Source organism: Ceratotherium simum, chromosome 7, assembly GCF_057802395.1.
Source record: "Ceratotherium simum simum isolate JZ-2026a chromosome 7, ASM5780239v1, whole genome shotgun sequence".
NCBI classification, from domain to species: Eukaryota; Metazoa; Chordata; class Mammalia; order Perissodactyla; family Rhinocerotidae; genus Ceratotherium; species Ceratotherium simum.
The window spans coordinates 59,324,695-59,351,435 of NC_141906.1; the positions used below are offsets into that span (position 1 = coordinate 59,324,695).

The 26,741-nt window shown below is 37.9% G+C and overlaps 1 protein-coding gene across 1 annotated transcript in view; it reads left to right on the plus strand.

Annotated features, from left to right (window-relative positions):
* ELMOD1 (ELMO domain containing 1) overlaps positions 1–25,881 on the plus strand; it is a 65,624-nt gene extending 39,743 nt beyond the window's left edge. The window contains exons 7-12 of the mRNA XM_087433652.1: positions 106–235; positions 6,229–6,362; positions 9,716–9,784; positions 13,543–13,593; positions 14,996–15,129; positions 24,467–25,881. Of these exons, the coding sequence (XP_087289778.1) occupies positions 106–235; positions 6,229–6,362; positions 9,716–9,784; positions 13,543–13,593; positions 14,996–15,129; positions 24,467–24,639 (691 nt within the window). The 3' untranslated portion in view covers positions 24,640–25,881. The remainder of the gene's footprint in view (positions 1–105; positions 236–6,228; positions 6,363–9,715; positions 9,785–13,542; positions 13,594–14,995; positions 15,130–24,466) is intronic.
* Positions 25,882–26,741: the final 860 nt, after the last annotated feature.

Sequence of the window (26,741 nt, forward strand, 5' to 3'; positions counted from 1 at the left end):
ATTATACAAAATGAAAAGTCCTATTGTGCATACATCAAGGCAACAAATGCCAAAGTATACGTTCTGTTTTTCCTCACATATTTCTTCTCTTTTTGAACACCTCAGGCTGGGAATCTCTCTTCAGGCTTGCCTTCTGCAAATCGTTGGGTACAGAAACCTTATTGCAGATGTGGAAAAACTGCGCAGAGAACCCTATGATTCCGATAATCCCCAGCATGAAGAAATGCTTTTGAAGGTTAGTCCTTGAACACAGTTCAGTCCAGCATTTAGGTCAGCTGATGTTTGCCAAGCGCCTGCTGTGTGCTAGGCCCTGCTCTGGACGTGGGGGAGCAAAGATGAATAAGACATGGGCACTGAACTGTTGGTAAAGCCTACTTTTCTTGCTGGTTCAGATGCTGGACATAAATTTTTCCTTAGAAAATTCATGTGAGAACTTAAATATAACGCCAATTTTCTTTTGTAATCTGAGAAAGCATCAGATTTCTCTGGACTCTCACATTTGGCTCAAGTTTAGATTGTTTAACCGTGTTGAAAGCCAATAGGAGTAATAGCATTTGTCAAAGACTGACCTGGGATTTCCATTTATGACTTTTAATAGACATCAAAGAAGATGAAGTTGGTTTCTGCCTCAGCAATAGCCCTCTTGGGAAATTACCCAAGATCTTAATGCTGATTATTTATTCATGTGACTTGGAGAGTATTAGAAAGGGAGGTAAAGGTTTATATCCGGTGTATTAAAACTGTTGGAAGAATAATATGCAGTTATCAGAACTCCTTCTGGCTGTCAAAGCAAAACCTGAAAAGTCTTATATGATCCAATCCTGTATTACGAAACATCAATAAAACTTTACATCGAAACACTGAATTTTGAGTTGAGAAAATTAAGATAAACCTTTATAACTACTCATCTGAAATGTTTTCCAATTTCATTTCTGAAAATAAATGCTTTTTAGGATGGCGTACCTCCTTGTCCTTTCCTAGAATTCAAAAAGGCAGAAATGAAATTGGAAGAAAACATTTGTTTAGCTGCCTTAACTTTATTTTATTAAAACATATCAGTAGAAGCTGTAATTTTATTTTATTTTATTTATTATTTTTGTGTGTGTGTGAGGAAGATCAGCCCTGAGCTAACATCCATTCTAATCCTCCTCTTTTTGCTGAGGAAGACCGGCTCTGAGCTAACATCCATTGCCAATCCTCCTCCTTTTTTTTTTTCCCCAAAGCCCCAGTAGATAGTTGTGCGTCATAGTTGCACATCCTTCTAGTTGCTGTATGTGGGCCGTGGCCTCAGCATGGCCGAAGAAGTGGTGCGTCGGTGCGCGCCCGGGATCCGAACCCGGGCCGCCAGTAGCGGAGCGTGTGCACTTAAACGCTAAGCCACAGGGCCCGCCCCATAAAGCTGTAATTTTAAAAATGTATCCTGTTGTGTTTTTGTGTGAAGGAGGGTGTGTTTTTGTGTAAGTATAGAAGCAGATGACTCATTGTCTCTACTAATTAGTGCTAGTTCTGATGTGAATCATTAAAAATTAAAGGATCCTCATCCATAGCAATAGTTTTTCTTCTTCCCTTTCTCCTCTGCTTAATTTTAGCTAACCTACTGGCAGAGCTTCATCTCCTTTTCTTGCCTTATTTGTTCTGTTTTCTGATAGAGGTAATCAAACTCAGTGAAATGACCTCAAGGTGGGAAATAGGTGAATGAAAGAGAAAACAGGCAGTAGAATGAACAGACTGGCCACAAGGGCCTGAACAGTTCATTAGAACGGCTGGGATACCCTCTGACTCAATGACATTTGGGTACCTGCTATGCACATCGTAGCTGATCTGTTGTATGTGTGCTGGCACGCAGAAGGTTTTCAACAAACATGGGTGAATGCATGAATTATTGTCGTTCACTAGATGTCGAGAACTTTTATGACATGACTTTTATCTGTGGGCATGATTTGAGTACGTATGTTCTATCATTTTTTATTGTCACAGCTCATAAGACATAGTCAAGGTGATGGTTGTTATCTTTACTTTAGAGGTGAGCAAACTACAAGCATTTTAGTCCAGGCTCTGATTCACACAGCTAGTAAATGGTAAAGCCAGGACTGTCCACTACTGCATTAGACACTGTGAGGAAAGGCATCTTTTCTACTCGCAAATTGCTTGCAATCTGATGGGGAGATATTCTGCATCTACAAAAATCACTAAATCTTAGCCATAGAGCTCCCCCAAAATACCTCTCGCATGTTTTCCGTGCCCACTGCCTTATTCTAACCATCATCTCCGACTTGAGCTATTAAAATAGCCTTTTAATTCTGCCACTAACCATTAGCTTCCTCCCTTCCATCTTCTCAAGTACTGCTGGAGGGGTAATCTAGTCATGTTATTCTCTAGGTTGAAAACTTCAGGTTCCCTGTGTCTGATAGTAGAAAGCCCATCCAGCTTAGTGTGCATTTTGGACCCTTTCCAATTTATTTCTTTAGGCTCTATCTCCTAGACTGCCATTACATACAGCACATTTCCGCCATGCTCTCATTCATCCTGACCCAGATTAGGCCGTCCCATTCCTTATGCCCAGGTGTGTGCTCCTGCTGTTCCCTCTGTTACCCATTGTTCTCACAGCAGAAGCTGGCTCATTTTAAATCCTTATTCATTGAATTTTGAAATCTTCTCTAGCCTCCCCAAGCAAACTTAGGAGAGGGATCTTCATTCTCCTCTTCAGTTTATTCAAAATCCAAGTATGAAAATAATAAAATCAGTAATAATGAAACATTCATTGAGTGTTTAATATATGCCAACCATCACAGTAAGTGTTTTATAGCATTATTTCATTATTATCACAATAACCTTGTGGTGAGACATTGGCATTATCCCCATTTTTCAGATGAGGAAACTGGGGCTGGGCAGTTAAGTGACTGCCCAAGCTCACATGGTTAGAAATGGCTCTACCCTGATGCCCTGCGCTACCGCTCGAGGGAGAAACCACGTCTGTTCACACTTGTATTTCCAGAGGCTGGCCTGTGGTTTGTGTTTAACTGCCTGAGCGCAGGCTTCTTCATCTTTAAAATGGGTAATAATACCCTTGTTACCACCGACTTCATAATATTGTTTAGAGCAAGGGTCAGCAAACTAAAACCTGTGGGCCAAATCTGGCCAGCCACCCATTTTTGTAAGCAAAGTTTTGTTGGAACACGTCCATTCGTTCATTTCTTTATTGTTTATGGCTGCTTTTGTACTATGATGGCAAAATTGAGTAGTTGCACCAATGACCATATGGTCACCAAAGCCTAAAATATGTACTATCTAGCCCTTTACAAAGTTTGCTGACTCCCGGTTTAGAGACTTGGAGTTAAGTGCTTTGTTAAGTGCTTTGATTTATAAACATAGGAGACCGTCATCAGTGTTTCTACTTAAAGTCTTAAAGCATAAAAAAAAGCTGGATTTTATGCTCGTTTAAACATAGACTGGGATGAAACTGAATAACATCACTTTATATTCATGTAGCACTGTCCATGTGAGTTATTCAAATGAACATTTCTGTTAAACATTTCTAACCAAATTAATAATAAAGGCAAAATTTTAGGTGGATTCATGCACTTAATAGAAAAAATATAACCCAGAATTCAAAGATCTTCTCCTGATGGGAAGAGACAGTGTAATGGTGGCCCCAGTGAGAAGCTGTTTCTCCTTGAGTGAATGGATGGAGGAATGGCCTTGCCCTTTCTCTTCTGCAACGGATCTGAGATACGCAGAAGTGTTCAGATAGGCTTGTGGTAAGGAGTGAGTGCAAAGAGAAGAGAATTAAACAGAGAGCACGGGCCATGATGGGTGATAGTCTGACACAGCGTACAGCTTCCACGCTTGTAGCTTGTCATCTACCACGGGATCACCCTTCCTAGCTCTGGTCTCCTGCACTTGGCAGGTCGCTTTGTAATAACTCTACTCCCAGTAGCAGTCTTAGGTGGCTGGACTCCTCAGAGTCCCCCAGCAGAGGCCCACCACCTTAGTTCAGATTTCTAGTCTGCTGCCTACGTGCAAGAAACGACCTCATCCTTCAGGGGCACCCTGCCTCCCCCGCTCTTCTTTCTTTTCAGGAGAAAGCCTGGCTATCAGAAGAGAATCCAGTAGCTCAAGCATTCTTACAAGAAATATACATATGGTAGTACTTCGTATAAGTGTTTAGCATAATCAACTTTCATTTTCCAAGAAAGTGACCTTTATTAGAGCAGATAGGGTTAAGAACTTAAGAACACTTTTTAGCCATTAGTCTCGTCTGTCATGATACATGAAATTATTAAAATGGAGTTTCATTTTAGAGCATTTTATTATTCAAACTTTTTATTTCCCAAACTAAGTATTCCCCTAATGAATGAGGTTTGTAACTTAACCTGTAGAAATAAAATGCTTGCTTTTGCCATTTTACTCCTCTCACTTCATGAAACCAGATATTTTTAAATTATGTGGGATCCTGAGATTACTTCAAATTATTATTCAAATGAATGTAATGAGCTTTACAATCTGTTTCCTTTTGTTTTTGTTTCTTTTTTTCATCGTGGCAGTTACCAAAACAGTTCCTAAAGGATTTTTTTTTAAAGACCTTTTTTTTTCATTTTTTAGTACTCTTCTGATGAACTCAGAAACATTTTCTGGTTTGATGAATGGAGAGCACTGGCAAATTCTTTTATAGATAATATAAAAAAGAGATTTCTTATACCCATGTTTGATATTTTGTTTTCAAGCATGATAGATTTACTTTTTTTCCTCTGAATTTTTCTCACCCTTTACATTGAATTTACCTGTTGTGCCACTAACATAAAATATTGTATCATTTGAATAATAGGTAATGTTGGATTAGTGCCTGAAATAACTTTGATGAATTACAACTCTTTTTTTGTTAGTATTTCCTGTCATTGAACATTGTTTTATAGTATGTCAGAAATGTGACAATTCGCTATAAAGCAAGATGTTGGTGTGTTACTGTTCTGTTTAAGCTTTAAAATCCATATAACATAGAATTAGCAATTTAAAATTTGAATAATGTCTGAAATAGTAATAAGGACATTTTACATTTATATTTGTCTCTGCCTATAATGAAGATATAATATAAAATATTATTAATAGTCTAAAAAGTAAATTTGCTTACCTGCTCATCTCTGTTTATTAGAAAGAGTAGTTTGAGCATTACATATTTATACAACTGTGTGTCTCAACCTTTCTCTCTCTCAAGTAATGATATGTGCCGAATCTATCTTTCTATAGAAAACTTAGAAAAATAGAATCAGTTTCTTAACTGATTCTATTCTAACACTCTATGAAGAGCATAGTGTTTGGAATTTATATTTGTTAATTCGGATCCCGGGCGCGCACCGACACACTGCTTCTCCGACCATGCTGAGGCCACGTCCCACATACAGCAACTAGAAGGATGTGCAACTACGACATACAACTACCTACTGGGGCTTTGGGGGAAAAATAAATAAATAAATAAAATTAAAAAAATATATATATATATATATAATTGATTGTAATTAAACATTTTTTAGGTAACTCTTAAAGATGATAATATATTTTGAGGTTTATTCATGAACATTATTGCTCTCATCCCTGTTATAGGTGAGAAATGAAACTTAAGTCAGTCTACTCTTCTTTTTGTTAACAATGTTGCTAAAAGTTTTGCTATAAAGTTAGAAAAGCATTTTCTAGGAATTTGAATAACACATGGCCTCAAAACTTTCTCTTAAAACTATTCTCTTAAATATTTTTGAGAATTCCAAAGAGTTTTTTTGGGAGATAATATATATTTTTTAATATATATAATATATATTTATCATTAGAAATTAAAACAGAAAGATGTAAAACACTAAAATATACAAGTACACAGTCCATTGCCTTCAGAGTGATGACATCATCACGTGTCATGCAGCCTCTAGAAAATTCTACTATATACTCAATGAGAAGATGAGAGTGAAAAGGCAAATAACCTCTTAATTTTGTTGTGAAATAGTTTTTACCTCCCAGACCCTCAGAAAAGGTCTTGGGGTCCTTCCAAGGAGTCTTTAGACCACACTTTGAGAACTGCTGTCTTAGATAATTGAAAGATGATCAAATCTTTAATTGTAATGTATTTACCTATATTCAGCTTTGCAAACCTCCTCCTAATAATGTGGTTTACAAAATCTGAGCCAATAGGGAAGACTATTTTTGTGTTTATATCAACAGGCTAATTTTCTTTCTTATCTCCAGTTATGGAAATTCTTGAAGCCCGACACTCCATTGGAATCGCGGATTTCCAAGCAATGGTGTGAAATTGGTTTCCAAGGTGATGATCCTAAAACAGATTTTCGAGGAATGGGACTTCTGGGACTGTACAATTTGCAGTAAGTAAAATGAAGAATGGTTGAGTATTAAAGTGATATTCTGCTCTCCTCATATGGAAATGGCAAAGTTGAGTTGTTAGTTCAAAAAACCACTTCCCAGAAGACTCCAAGAAAACACTCAAGTCCTCTGAGAGAGAACTCAGGTTCGTAAAATTTAAAAAGCTACTACCGTCTTTCTTTTCTTTGGCAAACTTCATGATTTTTTTAAGCAAATCACAAATGTTTTTATTTCTCATTTTTTATTATGAAAAATTTCAAGTTATACAAAAAAAAAGATGCGAGGTTATAAAGAACCCTCCTTACACTGGTCACCCAGAGTCGGTAATTATTGAGGTTTTGAAGTACCTGCAATGCTTGGTTTTTTGGCAGAACTGTGTTAATGAAAATCCTATACTATTTGTCATTTCAGCTTCACATTTCAATATGCAGCTCCGAAAAAAATCAATATCGCCTTACATTAACCACAATGCCATTATCACAACTGACAAAATTAACAATGATTCCTTGGTGTCATCTATATCCAGTCTATATTAAAATTTCCCAGTTCTCCTCAAAAATGTCTTTTTATAGCTTTTTTGTTCTAATCCAGTTCCACACAAGATCTATACATTGCACTTAGTTACTATGTGTCTCTCGCTCTGCCCTCTCCTTTTGCCCCCTCCCCAATGTCATTAACTTGTGCAAGATTCCAGGTCAGCTGTCCACCAAAATGTCCCATGGTCTGGATTTTTTGTCTGCATTTGTACCCATTCCCTGTATGTCCTAAAAACTAGAGTTATTTGGAAAGGCTTGAATTGGTTCAGGATGACATCACAGGGGGAGGCCTGCAGTGTCGCCACTCCCAGTCCTATGCTGAGATGGGTCAGAGGAACCACAGCCTGTAAAGTCCATTGTCAAATCTACCATCAGCCTTTTATCTAATCATTTCATCCTTCTATGATCTTCACTGAACCAATTAATTAATTGTGCAAAAAGTGCTTTTCTGATTCTGTTATTTTTCCCACAGTTGTTGGCTGGAATTCTGTCGAGTCTCATTTTCTTTCATCAACTATGGTAATTTGGTTTCTCTAAAACATAGGCAGGACAGATGCTCAATTTTTCTATTTAGTTGCCAGTTTTCAGAGTGAGGAGTTGGTGCCCTAGTTCCCTTGTTAGTGACCAAAAAAAATTTTTTTTTCATCTCTTTATTTTTTAAATATCATTTTTAACTAGTGGTTTTTACATGTTTATTGTGATTCAACTAATTGTGCTTCTTATTTTTCCACACTTAAGTTGAATCACATGTAATCATTATTTTTCAAGCCAAAGGGAGACCTTTTAAGTTGGTTCCTGTGTCCTTTGACATCATCCTATTAGTGACGATAGTGAAATCTTTTTAAAAGAAATTTTAAAAGAAACAGGCATTTTTGATGGCACCCCATTTTTTCCCTAGATCTTTTCCTTTGTTTTAAATTTAGGAAGTTTAATCACCCATTCTTTTATGAAGTGTTTTAAATGCCACATTATTATGTAATGCGAATGAATTAAAAATAAATTTTGATGACAGAGATCGTGTTACAAATAAGTGGGTAAAGGGTGAGCTTTTGAATAAGTAGAACTGGGACAATTGGCCTTCCATTTAGAAAAAAATAAAATTAAATCTGTACCTCATCTCAATTCACAAATTGAATGTCAAAAACAAGTCTTTACAACTTTTAGGAGAAAATCTTTCAGATATGTGAATAAGGAGCAATCTCTTAAAGACACAGACAAAAAAAGCATAAATAGAAAAATCAATACATTTCACACGTTAAAAGTGAAAACTTCTGTAAGATAAGCCGCCATAAACACAGTGAAAAGACAAACCAAGACTGACACTCATATAAATGATAAAGGATCCATATCCAGTATATTATTCTCTATATGGTTATTTATCTCATTTATTTGAGACATTTTTAGATATACTGGATCAAGAAGTATGAACAGACAAGATATAAAAGAGGAAACCTAGATGACCAACAGAAGTATGAAAAGAGACTAATTTCATTAATAATCGTAGATGTGTATTCAAATTCCTGGCTTTGGTTTGAAATTTTCTGAGAGAAAATTCAAGACCCTGTTTTATGCTTTAGATTTATGCAAGAAATGTATATACATCAAACTAATATATCCTATAGTTTTACTTTGTAATTGTCTTTATGAAGCACTTTTTATAATGTATTTTTGAGAGTATGTAAGCTTTTTGTATTTGTTAGGAAATTTCATTGCCCCTTTCTCCCTAGAACAGAAATTTATTTTTACCATCTCTAAGCTCTACACGATATTTTCTGTTCATCCAAAATTCAAATACCCCGTGTATATCCTCCAAGAAAAATGCATCTTTTTTTTTTTTTGCAGGGAAAGATACGCCCTAAGCTAACATCTGTTACCAATCTTCCTCCTTTTTTTCCTTCCTTTTTCCCCCCACAAAGCCCCAGTACATGGTTGTATATAGTTGTAAATTCTTCTAGTTCTTCTATGTGAGCCACCGCCACAGCATGGCCACTGACAGACGAGTGGCATGGCTCCATGCCCAGGAACCAAATCTGGGCTGCTGAATTAGAGCACACCGAACTCCAACCACTAGGCCATCAGGGCTGGCTCCAAGAAAAATGCATTTGAAATGCACCTTCTCTCCCATCCTCTAGTCTCTTCCTCTCTCTGCCCTTTGGCTGTCACAGCCCCTCAACATGTCCCCTCATCCAGGCTTCTTCTGCCTTCTGAGGGGCCTCATCCTGCCCCCTCATCAATATCCCTTCTTTTTTTTATTTTATTTTATTGAGGTCATATTGGCTTATTACAATGTGTAAATTTCAGGTGTACATTATTATATTTCAGTTTCTGTATAAACTGCATCATGTTCACCACCAATACTCTAGTTTTTGTCCGTCACCATACGTATGCGCCCCTTTACCCCTTTCACTCTCCCCCCACCACCTTCCCCTCTGGTAACCACTAATCTGTTCTCCTTATCCATGTGTTTGTTTATCTTCCACATATGAGTGAAATCGTACAGTGTTTGTCTTTCTCTGTCTCACTTATATCCCTTCTTAATAAGAATATTCTTACCTTTCTGGGAATGGTAAAGTTCATAATTAAATTTCAAATCTACTGGAATCATTCCTAAGTCAGTGTGAGTTTTACAACTACTCTATTATTCTTTCAATATATTTGGAAAATTCTGTTATGAAAAGCTGTTCGTTCTCTGTAGATGCTGAAACAAGTGATAATCTTATGCTGGTATCCAGCTCTGAATGCAAAATGGCCTGAAATAGGATTAAAATGAATGTATTCAACACGTATGGAGTTACGGTTTTCTTTCCCTCCAACTGCAGGTATTTTGCCGAAAGGGATGCTGCAGCAGCTCAGCAGGTCCTCTCTGACTCTCTTCATCAAAAATGCAGGTAATTGTTGAAAATACAATATGGATTAGGTTTTATGGATAAGGTAGAATTAACTTCATCTCCTACTGGATGTATTGATGAGATTCTCAGGAGAGTCAATCCACCAGAAGTGAGACTTAAAGCTCTTTCACACAAGCCCTTTTGACAAATGCTGAATAGGAAGGTGAAAACTTCAGGTACTTATATCGGGATTTAGGATGTGAAGTGGCACCATTCAAGTGACATAGGCATTTAAAAGAACTGATAGCGTCACTGGGGTCCAGGAAGATTGAGGAGGTAGGCATGGAAGAAAGAGGAAACAGAGTCTGGGAGAAAGAGTTCAGAGACAAGGGAGCATGATGGGGGAATAGAGGGGAGAATGGAAGTCTTGATGTCAGGGGCCAACTGAGAAAGTCTGGAATTGCTGAGGCCTTTTTTTTGTGTGTGAAATTCTAGGTTCCAAATTATTTGCATTTTCATTTACCTTTCTAATTTTTTTTTCTTTAACTGATTACATGAAGGGATATCACTAAAGAGGAAATAAGGTATTCTTTTCTTTGCCTTTGTGTTTTGTTGCTTTTATTTTATTTTAGAATAAGTATGAGTCAGAATTTTTTAAAGAAATATAAATTCATGAAAAAATTTCAAAAATCAAACATTTCCAAACTTTTTATCTAATATAGTTTATTATATTTGGGCTGTGTTTTAGTGAAAGAAAAATCAGATTATACCAACCTGATAGAAAATGTCAAAGAGCCTTTCTACAGCCATAACTATACTGGTTGGAGACACATTTTGAACACTTCACCTAAAGGCTGAACCCATCACCACACATGCTCTGACCCCATCTACTTCCCAGAGAGGGACAGTTTATTTGGGAATTTTGTGGCATAGAGCAAATTTGCTCTTTTATTAATATATTTCTAACTTCATCATTATAAGTAGTAGTTATTATATATATATATATGCTGTACTCTTATTATAAGGAGTTCTGCTATTTGCAATCATGGTTTTGTATCACTTTTTTCTCCTCAGCATGGCAAGTTCCTTGTTAGTGTTCATGTTTGCTAAATAAGTCCAAAATTTTATCATACCATTATCAAAATTTAGAAACAGGTTGACCCTCTCCCACCTCACTATTTTACTTATTCTAGCTTCTATTGGCTAAGGTTCATTAAATTATACCATACTTCCCAAATTTGTGTTTGTAATCTTTTATAAGATTAAATTTTTGTTTTCTTTACTTTTTATTTACTTTGAGAAAAACACTATGAGAAAAAACAGCTCTTTCTTGATATATTACATAGTTAAAATCAATTTTAACTTTTTTAATTTATTTTATTTAATTTTTTAACTACATTTTCTGAATTGCATATTTCTGTAACGTAGAGACTCTGAACTCCCTCTAATTAAAATTGGCTAGGGAGTCTGTGTGCACTGTCAGGTGGCATTTCCTTGAGGAGCATCAGCCAGAAGACATGAATCTTCCATGGTCCTCAAGAAGTAACAATAAACTTAAAATATTTTTTGATTAACCGTTGGAGGGAGATTAATTTTGTCTATGAGCCGTTCTCAAAGAAAGGCTTTATAGTTTTATCTCCTGTGTCAGCTATCAGAGAGGAGGTATTTGAGGGTTTGTGTGATTACTCTTATTTAAGAAGAGACTAACATTTGTGTGTGTGCGTGTGTGTGTGTGTGTGTAGACATGTAGATTAAACTACCATGCTTTGTCCCTCAAGCTACAGTAAAATTGACTAGATGAAGTTCAAGTATTAATCACCTCAAATTAATGATAAATGTCACTGAATACAAATCAGAATGTTTTGGGCCGGCCCCGTGGCTTGGCGGTTAAGTGCGCGCGCTCCGCTGCTGGCGCCCGGGTTCGGATCCCGGGCCAGCACCGATGCACCGCTTCTCCGGCCATGCTGAGGCCGCGTCCCACATGCAGCAACTGGAATGGATGTGCAACTACGACATACAGCTGTCTACTGGGGCTTTGGGGGAAAAATAAATAAATAAAATCTTTAAAAAAAAAAAAAAAATCAGAATGTTTTGAAAATGCTACTGTCCTTCACCAATGTCTGAAAGAAGTATATATTGACCGATTGCGCTATCAACATAGTTTCTGACAGGCCCAGAATATTTCAGGTGTTCAACAGGAAGAAGCCAGTGTGTACTAAGGAAAGTTCTTTTCTGCCTATCTTTCAGCAAGCATTATACGTGATTGCTCTTGTGAACATCCATCTCTTGAGTCCTGAAGTAACTTGAGGGATAAAAGTAGATTGAAGTTTAAGAGGAGAATTTGTTTGTTTGTTTTGTATGTATGTGTGTCTGTATGTGTGCGTGTGTGTGTGTGTGTGTGTGTGTGTGTTTCCTACAGAGAGGGAGTCATTGTGTTTGGGCCAGGATATCCTATAAGTAATCAAATGAGTGGAGCTCATTTGGCCTTTTCTTATATTTCCAATGTAAATAGAGATTTAATTTAACAAATACAGAGACACCATGTATTTATGAAGCTTTGTTGAAGAGAAAATAGGTGCTTATAAATTCATTTCCATAAAGTTTCTTAAATTTCACATCTAACTCATTTTAGTTTGGATATGAATATTTTAAGGTAAAAATCTCCTGATGCCTCTTTGGCTGGTGGGTTGATTAGTTGGCAGTTACACTTTAAAAAGAGGTGGCATATTTTAACATGAACTAAAGGTGGTTACTTTGATTCATAGCCAGTCATTTACAGAGTAAAAGTACATCTAGTTAAATACCAGTTTTGCATCATGTTTTTGTGGTCTTATGCTGTGTGTGTTACACGTGTGTCTTTTAATGTAATGTTTGCGGTGTGTTATAGAGAACTCCTCTTTCTCTTACTCAGATGGAAGCTAAATGTTCATAACAACTCTAAGTTTAAAATTTTATTTAGTTCAAATGCTAACCACATTTTTTAGTGTAAAACACTGAATGAAAGTTACATTAGCCACACAGAGGAGTGGAGTATGGTTCCTGCCTACAAGGTGCTAGCAGTATGGAGGGGGCGAGAATGTGGGGGATAAGCAAGTACACAAAGTAATAGAATGCAAGGCATTATTTTCAGATTGCTTCTATGATAGAATGTTTTCTTCAAACAGGCTTATTCAGAAGCTCAAATTATAAAATGGATTAAAATGAAACTGCTATGGTTTAGCTGTCTTAGCTTAGCCAGAGGAAATGCCATAGTCCTTCATAGAACAGAATTTTTCAAACCTATATATCCTCCTTCCCTTTCTTCCTTCCTCCCTTTCTTTCTGACTTTCACTAACTCAGTTATTTTTATCAATAAACATTTATTTGGCATCTACTGTGTGCCAGACATCACAAATAGGGCTGAGTAGGATAAATACCATGAGATAAACCAAATGAAATGCAATGGGGAATCATGAGAAAGTGAGGTAGCATCGAGGTAGAGGAGATTCCAGGCAAGGTTTCATGGAGGAAGTGTTGTGTTTGATAATTAATGATAGTGTAAAAGAGTATTTTAATGTTGGCCTTTAGGGCTGTCTCCCACTACTGTACTAAAGTGAATAGAGGATAAGGAGCATGGCTTTAAATAATTTCATTTATGAGCCCCATATAAATTGTATTGTAGCTTTTTCATTGATAACATTTAAATTGCTTAGTTTTGATAACAAAGTTACAGATCTCTGCATCCAATCAACTGTTTTAACATAAACATTAAAAGAGAACAAGTACCAATTAGCGATTAAATCTTATTTGTTTACTTATTTATTCATTCATTCATTCAGCAAATTCAGCAAAGCAGAATGGGAGAAGAAAAGGATGGATAAAGCAATTGGGTGAGTGAGGGATTTCATACATGAAGGCTGTCAGTCTGAACCAGAAACAGAGCAAAAATGTCATCAGAGCACTGTGAAAGATGACAAGGATGAAGATCCACTTGTCCTAATGGAAATATATAATCCAGCTGATTTTTTTTCTTTTTTTTTGGTTAGGAAGATTAGCCCTGAGCTAACAGCCGTTGCCAATCCTCCTCTTTTTGCTGAGGAATATTGGCCCTGGGTTAACATCCGTGCCCATCTTCCTCTACTTTATATGTGGGACGCCTGCCACAGCATGGCTTGATAAGCGGTGCGTATGTCCGCGCCTGGGATCCGAACCTGTGAACCCCGGGCCATCGAAGTGGAGCACGGACACTTAACCGCTACGCCCCCGGGCCGGCCCCCCAATTGAATTTTTAAAACTATTTTTTTATATGTTTTTGGATTTATCTGTATGATTATATGATACTACCTTGCCTGTGACCAATGAACAAAGTTTAGAAAATAATGACTATATGGAAATGATTTTCAGAAATCATCCTTTAGAAGTGTATTTAGTAATTTTCTTTCAAGGATTTCCCTCAAGTATCTGGCTATTAGATAAAAATTTACTTTAGAAGTTTTTTTTATAGTGCCCTATTTCATCCAAAAATATTTCTGAACAGAGAAGTTTTTTTTTAATATGCCGGATTTATGTTACCAGAGAGGACTTAAGAACTCAGTTCCATTTCATTTTTGATGCACATATAGAAAACGGACTAGAAAATGTACCCACAGTGTTGATACTTATTTAAATTTTTCCTCATCTTAAAAGTAATATATGATTTATCATAGAAAATTTAGAAAATATAGGAAAGTAAACAAAAAAGTCACCTCAATCTTATTACTCTAACATACAAATATTAGTATTTTGTAGTCTTTCATTCTAGCCCTTTTTTTGGGCACATTTGTGTGTATATAATAAAACTTGGCTTGTTCTATACATAATGTTTTATATCCTGCTTAAATAGTCTTTAGCAATATAGTTTTTATGGGCTATAATATGTTATACGAGATTACCATAATTTATTTCACTCATCATCTTTTGTAGAATATTTGAATAGTTTCCATGTCTTTGCCATTATAAATAATGCTATAATGAATATCCTTGCATATAAAGCTTTGTCAATTTCTGATTTTTTTCTCTTATATGTTTGGAAAGGGAATTACCAAGTCAAAGCGAATGAACTCTCAATTCTCTGGAACGTATCATTGAAATTTTCTGGTATATTACAAAATTTGGGGTTTGGTAAGGTAGAGAGGGAAGGGCAACCTGCCATTCTAATAATTTAATAGTCATTTAAAAATCAGATTATTGTATTTTTAAATGCTTATTTCCCATATGTGACACTCAGTTGGTTTTGTGGTTTACACTTTACAGGTACTCATTTGCGATTGTGGGCATCAATATAACTGATCTGGCGTATAATCTACTGGTGAGTGGAGCTCTAAAAACTCATTTCTACAACATCGCCCCAGAAGCTCCAACATTGTCTCACTTCCAACAAACATTCTGTAAGTGTCCTCTTGCTTAATTGTCAATGTAAGTTTCTATAGAACACTCTAGACTAGGGTCGAAGCTGAGAGATCCTTGTGATTTGCCTGCTTTGGGGCCTTTGAACTTCCTTCTTTGGTTTTGATTTTTTGTTGTTTTTCTCATTCAAAAACCTACACTTATCTTTTCAGGCATTGTGAATTTTTCTCTTTCCCAGCCCTTGCATAATAGCCAATGTGTCAACTTCCGGTCTGACTTAAAGACTTCATGGGTGTCCCTCTCCCTTTGATCTAGCATGGCATAGCACTCAAGAGTGCAGGCTCTGAAGACAGCCTGAGGTGACTCCCAACTCTGTTTACTAACCTCTCTCTGTGTCAGTTATCTTATCTATAAAATTAGTCCTTTCCTTATAGAGCTGCTATGAAGATAAAATGAGATGATGGATAAAAAGTTTTTATAAGCCAGCCCCATAGTTAGTGCTCAGTGAACATTAGAAAGAGGAGGTGTTGGTTTACTGGATGGTATTGATGGTGGTGGAGTTGTCACTGGTATTACTTTTGCTACTAACGCTACTACTGCTACCCTCTAAGAGTAGATGCTAGTAGAGGGAGGTATTGGTGACCCTGAACCAGAGCCTTATATTGTCCTTGCCTGAGGGGTATCCTTTGGGGCTTCGGGTTTCAGAAGATAAAGACTGAGATGGTATTGTAGAGCCCTGGGATGCTATTCTCTGCTATTCTTAGAGGCAGAATCCTAAAGTCTAGCTGTATGTCATTATGTCCTTGCAGGCCGGACGTAAACTGGTTTGGAGGAACATGGAAAGCTAGTCTACCAAGTTGTCAAGCAACGTAGGCAATTTAAAGGAAAAATGTCACTTAAACTGTGCTTACTGCACTTATACCTAGGCTTTCTTAGCAAGAAAATTTCAAAATTTTCCTTCTCATTATGCTTCTTTCCACTTTTTTCTGCTATTAATTTGCTAAACAGTTCTGCCACTTTTTCTGAGTATGGTTAAGACACAGTTGTTTCACCCCAAATTCACCACAGGGGAGTACTGTTCCCCAGTTCATTTTTAAAATGTGATAAAGTCATAAGTTAACAGCAATTTATTTTATCTAAACTCCTAAATTAATAATGATTACATTATCTAGAGTTTTGTCTTCTTTTATATCTGATAAATCAGAACTTCTGGTTATAGAATGCATGCGTTATGCTCCCTTGTGAACTTCACTGAAGTTAATATAAAAGGTTACTCTAAGAAAGCGTAAATCCACAAGGACAGGAAAAATCAGAAACAAGGCAAGAAAAACCTCATTTTGAAAGCAGGGAAACAAATTAGGTGGTAACTGATTTTAGTGGTCCTGAGAGAGCAGATCCCAAACAGGTAGTGTGAAAAGGTAAGAAGCAACCTGATTTATTCTATAGGACTACCCAGAAGGTTTGGGAATTAGCAGCATTAGGTATCTCTGGAAATAGGGGTGAGCAGGACTAAAAACAGCCAAGTGGCTTGAAAGTATGTTAAGAAACTCTTAGAGACCCAAATCCCCTTCCCCAGGAGACAGCTTCTGTGCTTCCTCCTCCCCAGAAGAGGCTAGTGGATTATTCTCCAGAGAGGGAAAAATAAAGGATCTCTGGGGTACAGTTGGTGGCAACCCATACCAAAAGTGTTGATGAAGACTGAGACACCCAGGCTCCTTCTCCTACCCAGTTCCTATAACTTTGGCAGCCAGTCAAGAGATTGACAGGGCCTTCTCTGGAGAATCTGAGCAGACCAAGGGAAAAGAGCTAAAGATGCTGACCTCTAGGGCTCCCCAGTGAAACAGCCCAGCCACATCACTCTATAGTCATGCTCTCAGTCAACAAGCCCTACCTATGTGCTCAGCGCTTCCAATCAGCTTTTCGTCCAACTGGCTTTTTATTTAGTCAAAAATATTCACAAACAACTAAGGATTATCAGATGTCTGAGTGTGATGGTTAAACACACGTCCTCAAATTTTTTGACACTTCTCCCACTAAGAGGTAAGATTTATTTGTCCCTCTGGCCTGTTGAATCTGGGCTGAGCTGGGACTCTGGGAATCTGGGTTCTCTGGGACTGAGCTGCCTTTGGAGGCGTGAGCTACCATGTAAGCGATCCAATTCCTCCATGTTGTGAGGAAGTCCAGGAAACATGCAGCAGCCATATGTAGGTGATCTGACTGACAGCTCCAGACGAGGTCCCAATGAATACCCAGCATCTACCACCAAACATGTGAGTGAAGATGCCTCCAAATGATTCCTACCACCAGCTGTCAAGTCACCCCCAACCTTCAGCTTTTCCCAGTTGAGACTCCAGACATTATGGAACCATCCCTCCTATGCTGTTTCTGAATTCATGAGTATATTAAAATGATTGTTTTGAGCCACTGGATTTTAGAATAATTTCTTAAGAAGCACTAGATAACAAGAACAAGGAAAGCCTCAAGCATGAAAGAAAGTACAAATTGAGCAGAAATAAAGCCACTAGAAGGAAATAGAAACTACTCAGGGAAAAGAAAACTTCAAAAATATGTATCATTAATATCCCCAAAGAGATAAGAAATTGCAACTATGAAACAAGAACAAGGTGCTATAGAAAGAGCACTGAGAGAACAAAAGTGTGCTCTTAGAAATTAAAAATCAGCAGAAAAGAAATCTCCAAGAAGGAGTATAAGATAAAGCTGAAAAGTCCTCCAGAAAGTAGGACAAAAAGAAAGTTAAAATGAAAAATAGAAAATAAAAGTTGAGAGATTAAAGGACCATTCTAGGAAGTCTTGTATCTGAATAATAGGAGTCCCAGAAAAAGAACAGTGAAACTAAGGGGAGGGAATCAAGGAAATAAATTAAGAAAAATGTTCAGAACTAAAGGATGACTTTTCATATTTAAACTAGTAAGCACCACCATAATAGATTAAAATAGATTCACACCAAGGTCCATATCATTGTGAAAATTTATGACACTGAAAAGAGATGATTCTACAAACTTCCAAAGCTGCCACACAAAGAATTGGGAGTCAAGATGACATTGGACTTCTCAACAGCAACATTGTATTCTAGAAGACAGTGGAATAATGTCTTTAAAATTTAAGAGAATGTTTTTAAAAATCTAAGGGAATATTATTTCCAATTTAGAATTCTATACCCAGTCTAACTTCCAATTAAGTGTAGGTGTAGAATAAAGACATTTTTTTAAAGTGCAAGGTCTTAAATATTTTACCTCCTTGTACCTTTATCTGGAAGCTCCCAAAGGATATGTTTCCACAAAATAAGATAGTAATGTTAAAGGAATAAATGGGGTCCAGAAAACAGGAAATCTATCCTAAAAGGAGAGAATTAAAGAGAATCTTCAAGATGAAGGTGATGGGAAAGCCCAAGATGATATCTATGAAATAGGCTGAGAGTATTAAACCCAGATTTTAGCAGGTCAGAAGGCTCTGGGAGGGACTCTTTGAAGAATATGAAATTTATGGAATATCTACCATGTTTGAACACATTGAGAGGACACTGGCATACTTAGGGGATAGTTTAGGGTTAAATTAAGTAAGTGGAAACGAAACAAATAAACAAAGAGGGCAGTTACTAATACTAGGTAAGGAAAATTTTTAGAAAATGGGTGATAATGTGGTTGGAATAGGTAAAAGAGAGCTAAATCTTTATCTTCTGTAAAGGAAAGTCAAAAAAACCAAGCAATGGAAAGTATGTTAGAGCTATGGAAGTCAATAACCAAAAGAATCAACTGAAAGAGTTGAAATGTTGCTTTAGGGAAGCAGGAATTAGGGCAGGAGGTGCTGCTGTTTTTTTTGTTTTTTGTGACAAGACTTGTTAAACTATTTGACTCTAAACTATGTTCATGTATAACTTAGATAAAAATAAAGAGCAAACTTTAAAGCATATACACCTTATTACTTGTTAACAGAAAGTGGAATTCCCTTACATATGTGATTTCAGCTCCCACTTCGACAGCTAGATGATTATATTTACTCTTGTAACAATTCTGATCATTTCCAACAACTATTACTGAGGTTTTAGTACAGATAAGATTCTGTGCTGAAGAAGACAGACATCTAAACAAATAATTAAAAGGTGGTGGGAAGAATTTTGTGATTGAGGAAGTAAAGATACTGTTTTTAAAAATTGAAAAGGCCTATAGCTGGCATAGCTCACTCAGTCGGGGAGTCAGGGAAAGCTTCCCCAAGCAAATGCCACTTTCCATGAGACCTGAAGGATGAGTAGGGGGAAATAAAGCAATGGTGGCCGAGTGGTCCAGCCAGATGGAATGGCACGGGCAAAGACCACAAGACAAAGAGCATGGTGGATTCAAGGAACAGAGCACAGGGTTTGGGGAGGGATGGGGTGCGTGACCAGAGATGACAGTAGTAAGAGCAGGGATGGGGATGGGGGAGTGCATATCTTGAAGAGCTTTGTCAGCCGTTTGCAAGAGTATAAACATGTAGATAAATAAGACCCTTTTCTCTGTTTTCTCCCCCTTCTACTTACCCTATTCTATATTTACGATGCTCCCTAGGGAACCCAGGGAAGCAGTTCAGAGGGAAAATAGAATGAGTTTAGTTTTAGGCGTATAGGGCGTGAGTTCCTTTTGGGAAATCCACACAGAGCTGAATAGTGGACACTCTAATGTAAGGCTCTGGAGCTCTGAAGAGTTGTAAGGTCAGATTTGGAATTCATCAGCATTGAGGAGAGAACAGAGCCACACAGTGGGGGAGCTCTTGCAGGAGAGAATCAAAGTTAGAATCACAGGAATTGACATTTAAGGGCAAGAATGTTTGTTCTGTCCACTGCCGTAACCTCAGCAGAGACCCTGATACAGAGTAGGTGCTCAGTAACTATTTGTTGGCTGGATGGAGGGATGGCTGGATGGCTAGCTGGATGGATGGATGAATGGATGGGAGGCTAAAATATTGGATGATGTCCTTTGTGGTGGAAAAGGGAGTTTAGTTTCTCTGGAAAAACTTAACCTAGGTGAGTAGGCATGCAATAGGATTACTTATTTCCCAAGACCCACACCAGGTTGTAGAAAGAGCAACAATCCCACTATGGATTGGGGTGTAGGCAGAGGGATGCAGGCCTCTCTAGAGGAAGCAAACTGTGCCCTGAATTCATGTTCCTCCATCGGACATGATCAGTTCTGCACTTCTCTGTAATATTCTTGCAATAACCTGTGTCCTTGCATATGTCTCTGCTGTCTACTAACTGAATGCAGTGAAGCAAAACCAAGACACATTCAAGCAACAATAAATACGCTGCAGGCTTGGGTTGGAAAGCCAAATTAGTATTCAAAGCATGTATTTAATCTAGGTGAAAGAATATAAGCATATAATAGCTCTATCATTCTGACTTGACAGAATGCTACAAAAATTGCATTCAATCTAAAGCTCCACTGAACATATAGCTCCATTGAAATGAAGTAAGGTTAGGTGTAGTGAGCAGAAGGAAAGTACAATGGCCAGAAGAGGAAAAAGAATTATCTTTTCTTTGACCTTCAAAAGAGGGAACTATTCAGTAGGAAGAACCCGAGGAAGAGAATACACTGGAACAAGCAGCTGGTGTGATGGAAAGTCAGCTGATTTCAGGTCCTGGCGTCCAGCTTCGAGCTATGACTGTGTAATTGTAGACCATTCAAGTATCTTTTCTAAGCCCGTTGTCCTCATCTTTAAAATGAAGATATATCTGCGTTACCTACTCCACAAAGCTGTTGTAAGAATTAAATGAGAGACTGTAAGCAGTAGCCTGGCCTCTGTTTCCTCCCTCTACTTTCCATGCCATTTTGTTGGCTTCCTTAGCTAACAAATCATCATCTGAAATTGTCTACCTGGGTCCCTGTCTCTGAGAGACCAAGAACTGGGGAGCGTAGGAACTCTACCTTTCTCTTGTATCTGTTAAATATTGTTAATTGGCAAATGGACCAACTGACCAATTGACCAAATGGATTTTTGAACACTCTGTAATGGTATATAAATGAGTGGAGCTTTATGATTATAATATGTACCCTGGAAGCCAAGCCACCATTTCTGCATTTTGATTAAAATCATGTTATACAGTCTCTAATTATTTTCCTGATGGGATAAAGAAAGAGAGTCCCAGGGAGTCAGTCTGCAAGCTTTATAGCTTGACTTTTGTAGCCTTAAGAGGAAGGATCCTGAGAATGGTTTTAGCTTATGAGCCACCCCTACCTCTACTCTTATCCTAGCCTGTCTTTTAAACCTTTCAAAATGTTTTTCTGTAATTGCATGTGAGGTAGAAAAATGGGGAAACCTAATGGATCTGCATTCTTCTAAAACTCTGTGCTACACTAGATCACCTTTAGAGCGAGTTTCCAATATACCTGCACGTTGTAGAAGAGTGAATATTTTTATGTACATTGTGGAAAAGTGAATTCTTCATTAAAAGATGATATTTTCATAGTGCCTGTTTATTACCATCAATAGGAGTAAAGACTTTATTGTTCATGAAATACTAATGAGATGCTTTTAATTCATCATGGATGATTTTAATTCATAGAATTGGAAACCTGACTGTATATACAAACAGCTCAGGTGTTGCTTATTTGAGCTCAGAGGCCAAGTCAGGAAAATTATGTGTGTATTTTATGTAGCAGGGGAATAAGAAATTATAAATGATCATAGATTTCATTTACAACTATAAAAATTATAATATTTAGAAAGAATCCAAGGGAACTTAAAAAGAGGGCATCTTGGGGCCAGCCCAGTGGCGTGGTGGATAAGTTCGCACGATCCACTTCAGCGGCCTGAGGTTCGTGGGTTCGGATCCTGGGTGCAGAGTTACATGCCACTCATCAAGCCATCCTGTGGCGGTGTCCCACATACAAAATAGAGAAAGATTGGCACAGATGTTAGCTCAGCGACAATCTTCCTCAGGCAAAAAGAGGAGGATTGGCAACAGATGTTAGCTCTGGGCCAATCTTCCTCACCTTCAAAGAAAAAAACGGGGCCAGCCCCGTGGCATAGTGGTTAAGTGCGCGCGCTCTGCAGCTGGCGGCCCGGTTCGGATCCCGGGTGCCCACCGATGCACTGCTTGTCAGGCCACACTGTGGTGGCGTGCCATATAAAGTGGAGGAAGATAGGCACAGATGTTAGCCCAGGGCCAGTCCTCCTCAGCAAAAAAAAGAGGAGGATTGGCGTGGATGTTAGCTCAAGGCTGATCTTCCTCACAAAAAAAAAAAAAAAAAGGAAAAAAAAATAAAGGGCATCTTCTAGACCATTGGATCTTTAGTGATGTAAGATTCATCTTACTAAACTGCGATGTCTGGTTGAATCTGGGAGGGACTGTGTTTTTAACGAGTTCCCTCTACCATTCTTTGGATACCTTAGGAGTTTACCCAGTCACTGAGATGGATGGGTGATTGAATTCTTTTGCTTGAATAAGATACTGAGATTAGAGGAAACAAGTTTCTGTTAGTGTTCACTGAAACAACAAGGATAATAAACAGCTCCAAGTCATGGCATGTGAGAAATGGTGAGGAGAAATAGGGATGCTTAGCCTAGAAAAGAGAGACGCCCAGAGCATAAGGGGAACTTCAAATATTTGAGTTGGGGGAGAATTGAATTTGTTCCAAGAAATATAGGGCAATCAGATTTGGGCTCAGTGTGATGAAGAACCTTTTAAGAATCAGGTTCTTCATCCGGGAACAGGCTGATGTCAGTGTTGTTTACCAGAAGAGTTCAAGTCTGGATGCCACCTTGGGGAATCCAAGCATTGGACAGAGTAGACACGGATGGGATGGCTCCTGGGGTCGATGATACCTCTGATCTGGGGCTTCTCTGATGTGGTCAGATTCCCATGACAGTGGTAGTGGGCCCTGGCTTTTGTAGCCCAGAGGCTATTTGGGTGAGGGTTGGTGTTTGTCCCTGTCAGGGATGTTAAAAGCAGTCACATCAGTTAATATGTGTGCGGAGGGTCCAAAGACAGTCCAGTCCTAAAAGAAATGGAATGGAGTCAACGCCCCAAAGAATGTAAAATAAATTCTCTCTTTCCTTACTACCCTTCCTCCTGCACTTGTAGAGAGACCAAATACTTAAAGACGTACAGGCATACTTAACAATGTAATGAAATGAGTAATCAGAGGTGAGTTTGTGGACGTGGACCAGCCTCTGGCAGTGTGTGTTGGGAGTGGGAGGGAAGGTCACTTCTAATTTTGTATTGTAGTGAGATATGAATAAAGATTTTTAAAAATCTGTTTATGGAACTATGTTGCAAGTTTCCCCATAAGTAGCTAGTTACCAGAAAAACAAAAGCTGTTGATTTTTTCTTACTATTAGGATTGAGTATGTTTGTCCCAAAATTCTCTTCCCACGCCTCCTGTCATCTCTGCTGCTCACTCCTTCCCCATGAAGGTGAAGGATGTGGGTGGGATTCAAACCAGGTTTCTGGCTCCAGACTCCTTACTCCTGTTTTCTGTTGCCTTCTACTGTTAAAACAAAGAAAAGCTAGTGTAACGTTTGGTATTCTTTCTTTTAGCTAGGTTTATTTCCTTAAATACTTTTTCCCTAATATATATAGAGACATTTGAACTTGCAATTGGTTTACTACATACAATTTATTTTGTCTTTTATTGTCTTTTGAAAAAGCTATTCACATTTCAATTCTAAATGTGGTGGAGGGAGGGGACACAGTGGAGGAAACAAAAACCAATGGACAGGTTCTCATATCAGATATTTAACATTTATTCCCAAAATTTTCCCAATCCGGATCATTTATAGATGACATTTTTGAAACACAAAAGTATTTGAATATGAAATTATGCTTCAGAGCAAGGAAGTCTTATTAACAATTTCATGTAGTTTAATGACCATTCTGTGTTTTTCAGGGTTGATTTACAATTTTTATTGTCTCATAATAGATTGTCAGAATGCATTTGTTTGATTTGTCAGGGTAATTTAAAACTTTACTCAAATCAAATATCAAGGGGAAAAAAAGGCTGAGTGGAATAATTTTGAAAAATCAGACCATTATGTTAATTTAATTAGGAGGAGGAGGATGAAGTAGTCACTGCCAGCCTTTCAGAATATGTTCCAGATGTAATTCGTATTCAAGAGACGGCAGAACTGATTTTTCTTCCTGCTTGAGAAAAGAGAATAATTCTAGGACCAACTGAAAAAATCTTGCAGATTGGTAGCTTCTACTGCACTGGTTTTAAAGAATAATTTTTAACAGTAGTATTTGCTGTATTTTGATCTCTTCTTTGAGCTCCATGCTTGCTATTATTTGGTCTCACATCATTTTCAGGATTCAGGATGATTTTGAATGTGATTAAGGACTTTTTTTTTCCTCCAGTGTTCTTATCACTTTCTGATCCCTAACAGGCTATTTGATGCACGAGTTTCATAAATTTTGGATTGAAGAGGACCCCATGGACATAATGGAATTTAATCGTGTGCGGGAGAAATTCCGCAAGAGGATCATAAAACAGCTGCAGAACCCAGACATGGCGCTGTGCCCACACTTTGCTGCCTCGGAAGGTTTAATCAACATGTAGTCACCCACGCTGGTTTTAGTGGATACCCCGGAAGACTGCCTCATTGTCATGTTAGATCTCTGCTTAGGTCCCAGCTCACACACCGAATGCACAGTAATTGTATGCATGCCTTTTGGTACAGTATTTTCATCTCTTGGTCATAATTACCAGATCCCCAGATACCACTATTTCTGGAGTATCTGTCATCCAGTGACTGTCATATTGTGGCATTATGCAGTGTTACATCTTGCCTTGACACCCAGGTATGGAGAGAGTTTTCTATTTTTTTAGATTGTTTTCCTCCCCCTCATAATTCAACATTGAAGAATTGTATTTCTCCAGCTGTATTTTGTATGTCAGAGATTTAGCTGAATCTTTTGCTGTGAAAGCCTTTTAATTTATTGATATGTTTCTTGACTACTGCTGCTAGCTTTTCAAGCCAGATTCATGCTTGGACCTCGTTCTAATAAAGTATGACTTTAAAATAATACAGACAGACAGACACATGATAAGCCAAACCATTCCTGCAAACATAGCCGCACTTCGTGAAAATGTAATGAGACTTACAAGAAGCAAATCTAGGTAGGTGCTGTTTTTGTTTGAAGTACCGCAGAATTATATTGTAACTTACCCCCGGTTGCAATTCTGTCTTAGTCATCTGGATATCAAATTATTTTATTTCCATAATTTCACTGGCTTGGATCCTTAAGTACGTTTGTGATGCTTGGAGCCTTAGACAAGAAGTATGCATACTTTAAAAGTTACAAAAGGTTTTTCACTGCCTGTCTCTTGCTGAACTCAGAGTTACACCCTGGCTCTACACACCTGCTCTTCTGATCCAAGCATCCAGGCTTGGGGAACTGAGTGCTGACTGGTTTGTTTTCTGTGACAAGAGGCAATGTTAAAAAACAATTTGCAAGCAAATGTGTTACAATAGAGAAACCTAACCTATGTCATTCTGCAATATTTCTTGAAAATAACGACTTTGTCTTGTATCGGTAGAAGTAAATTGCTTGGAAGGGGGAAAAATATCAAATCATTCCAAAACTGCTAAAGATCATTTTAAAAACCATGATTTAGTTTGGAATTATGATTGTAGTCTGTTGAATAGTATTTGCCATGGCATTTCACACCCATGGTATTTTATACCTTCTGACTATCAATTTTAGTATTATTAGACATTTGTGTAATCACTTGCTTATTTAAGTGAATTTTCGGTACTGCCTAACTGTCGGTTATATGAATAAATTACATGTCATTCTACTGTAACGTATAGTGGATTTCATTTTAATAGTTTTGTGCTCATACAGCTTCTGAATGTGCAAATATGTGAGTGGGTAGAATGTCAAAGATCTGGTGCTGAATAGAAATCGTACCATCATTCAGAGTAACCAGGTGTAAATCAGAGTGTGTCATGTCTGAGAGACTTCTTTTATTTAACTAATCTTGAGGCCTGGTGGTGCTTTAATGAAAGAATAAGATCCAGCTTTTTCTTTGTGACTTCCTATGAAGCCCAGTTTGGCTACTGCTAGACAGCTGATCAAGGAAACATTAAGCTGCCTGTGGTTTCCTTGTCCATTTCTTAGAATGGGAAAGGGAAGGCGTGGGTTAACGCATGATATGTACCATGGGGAACAACAAGAATTTATGTTCCTCTCCAGAATAGGTGAGAACTTATGAACCTGGTAAATGGCCTGTCTGGGGAGCCCTGAACTTCCACTGCAGCTGCACCTGCTATAGATGAAGGCATTATTTCATACACAGTACAGACTTTGTCAGGCACATGTGTGCATTGTCTCTTTCTATCTACTGTGGTCCTGTGTCACTGACATGGCTTGATAGTATGTGGCATTTACACCAGCTCGCGTCTCTTCTGTTCAGGTCAATGGTTGATGGTAACAAAGCTGGGAGTTTTCTCCCCCAGCTCCTTGAGTGATTTCTTTCTGTTGTATCTTAACACGGCTGCACAATTTTAGGATGAACAAACTCTGCCAGCTCCTTCTAGTTCAGAGTATTATTAGATTTCTCTCTCACACTTCTTTGTGGAAGATGCCTTCTACCCAGTAACATGAGGTGAGGTGAGAAAAAGAAGAGGAGAAGGTTTCAAAAGCATAAAAAATGTG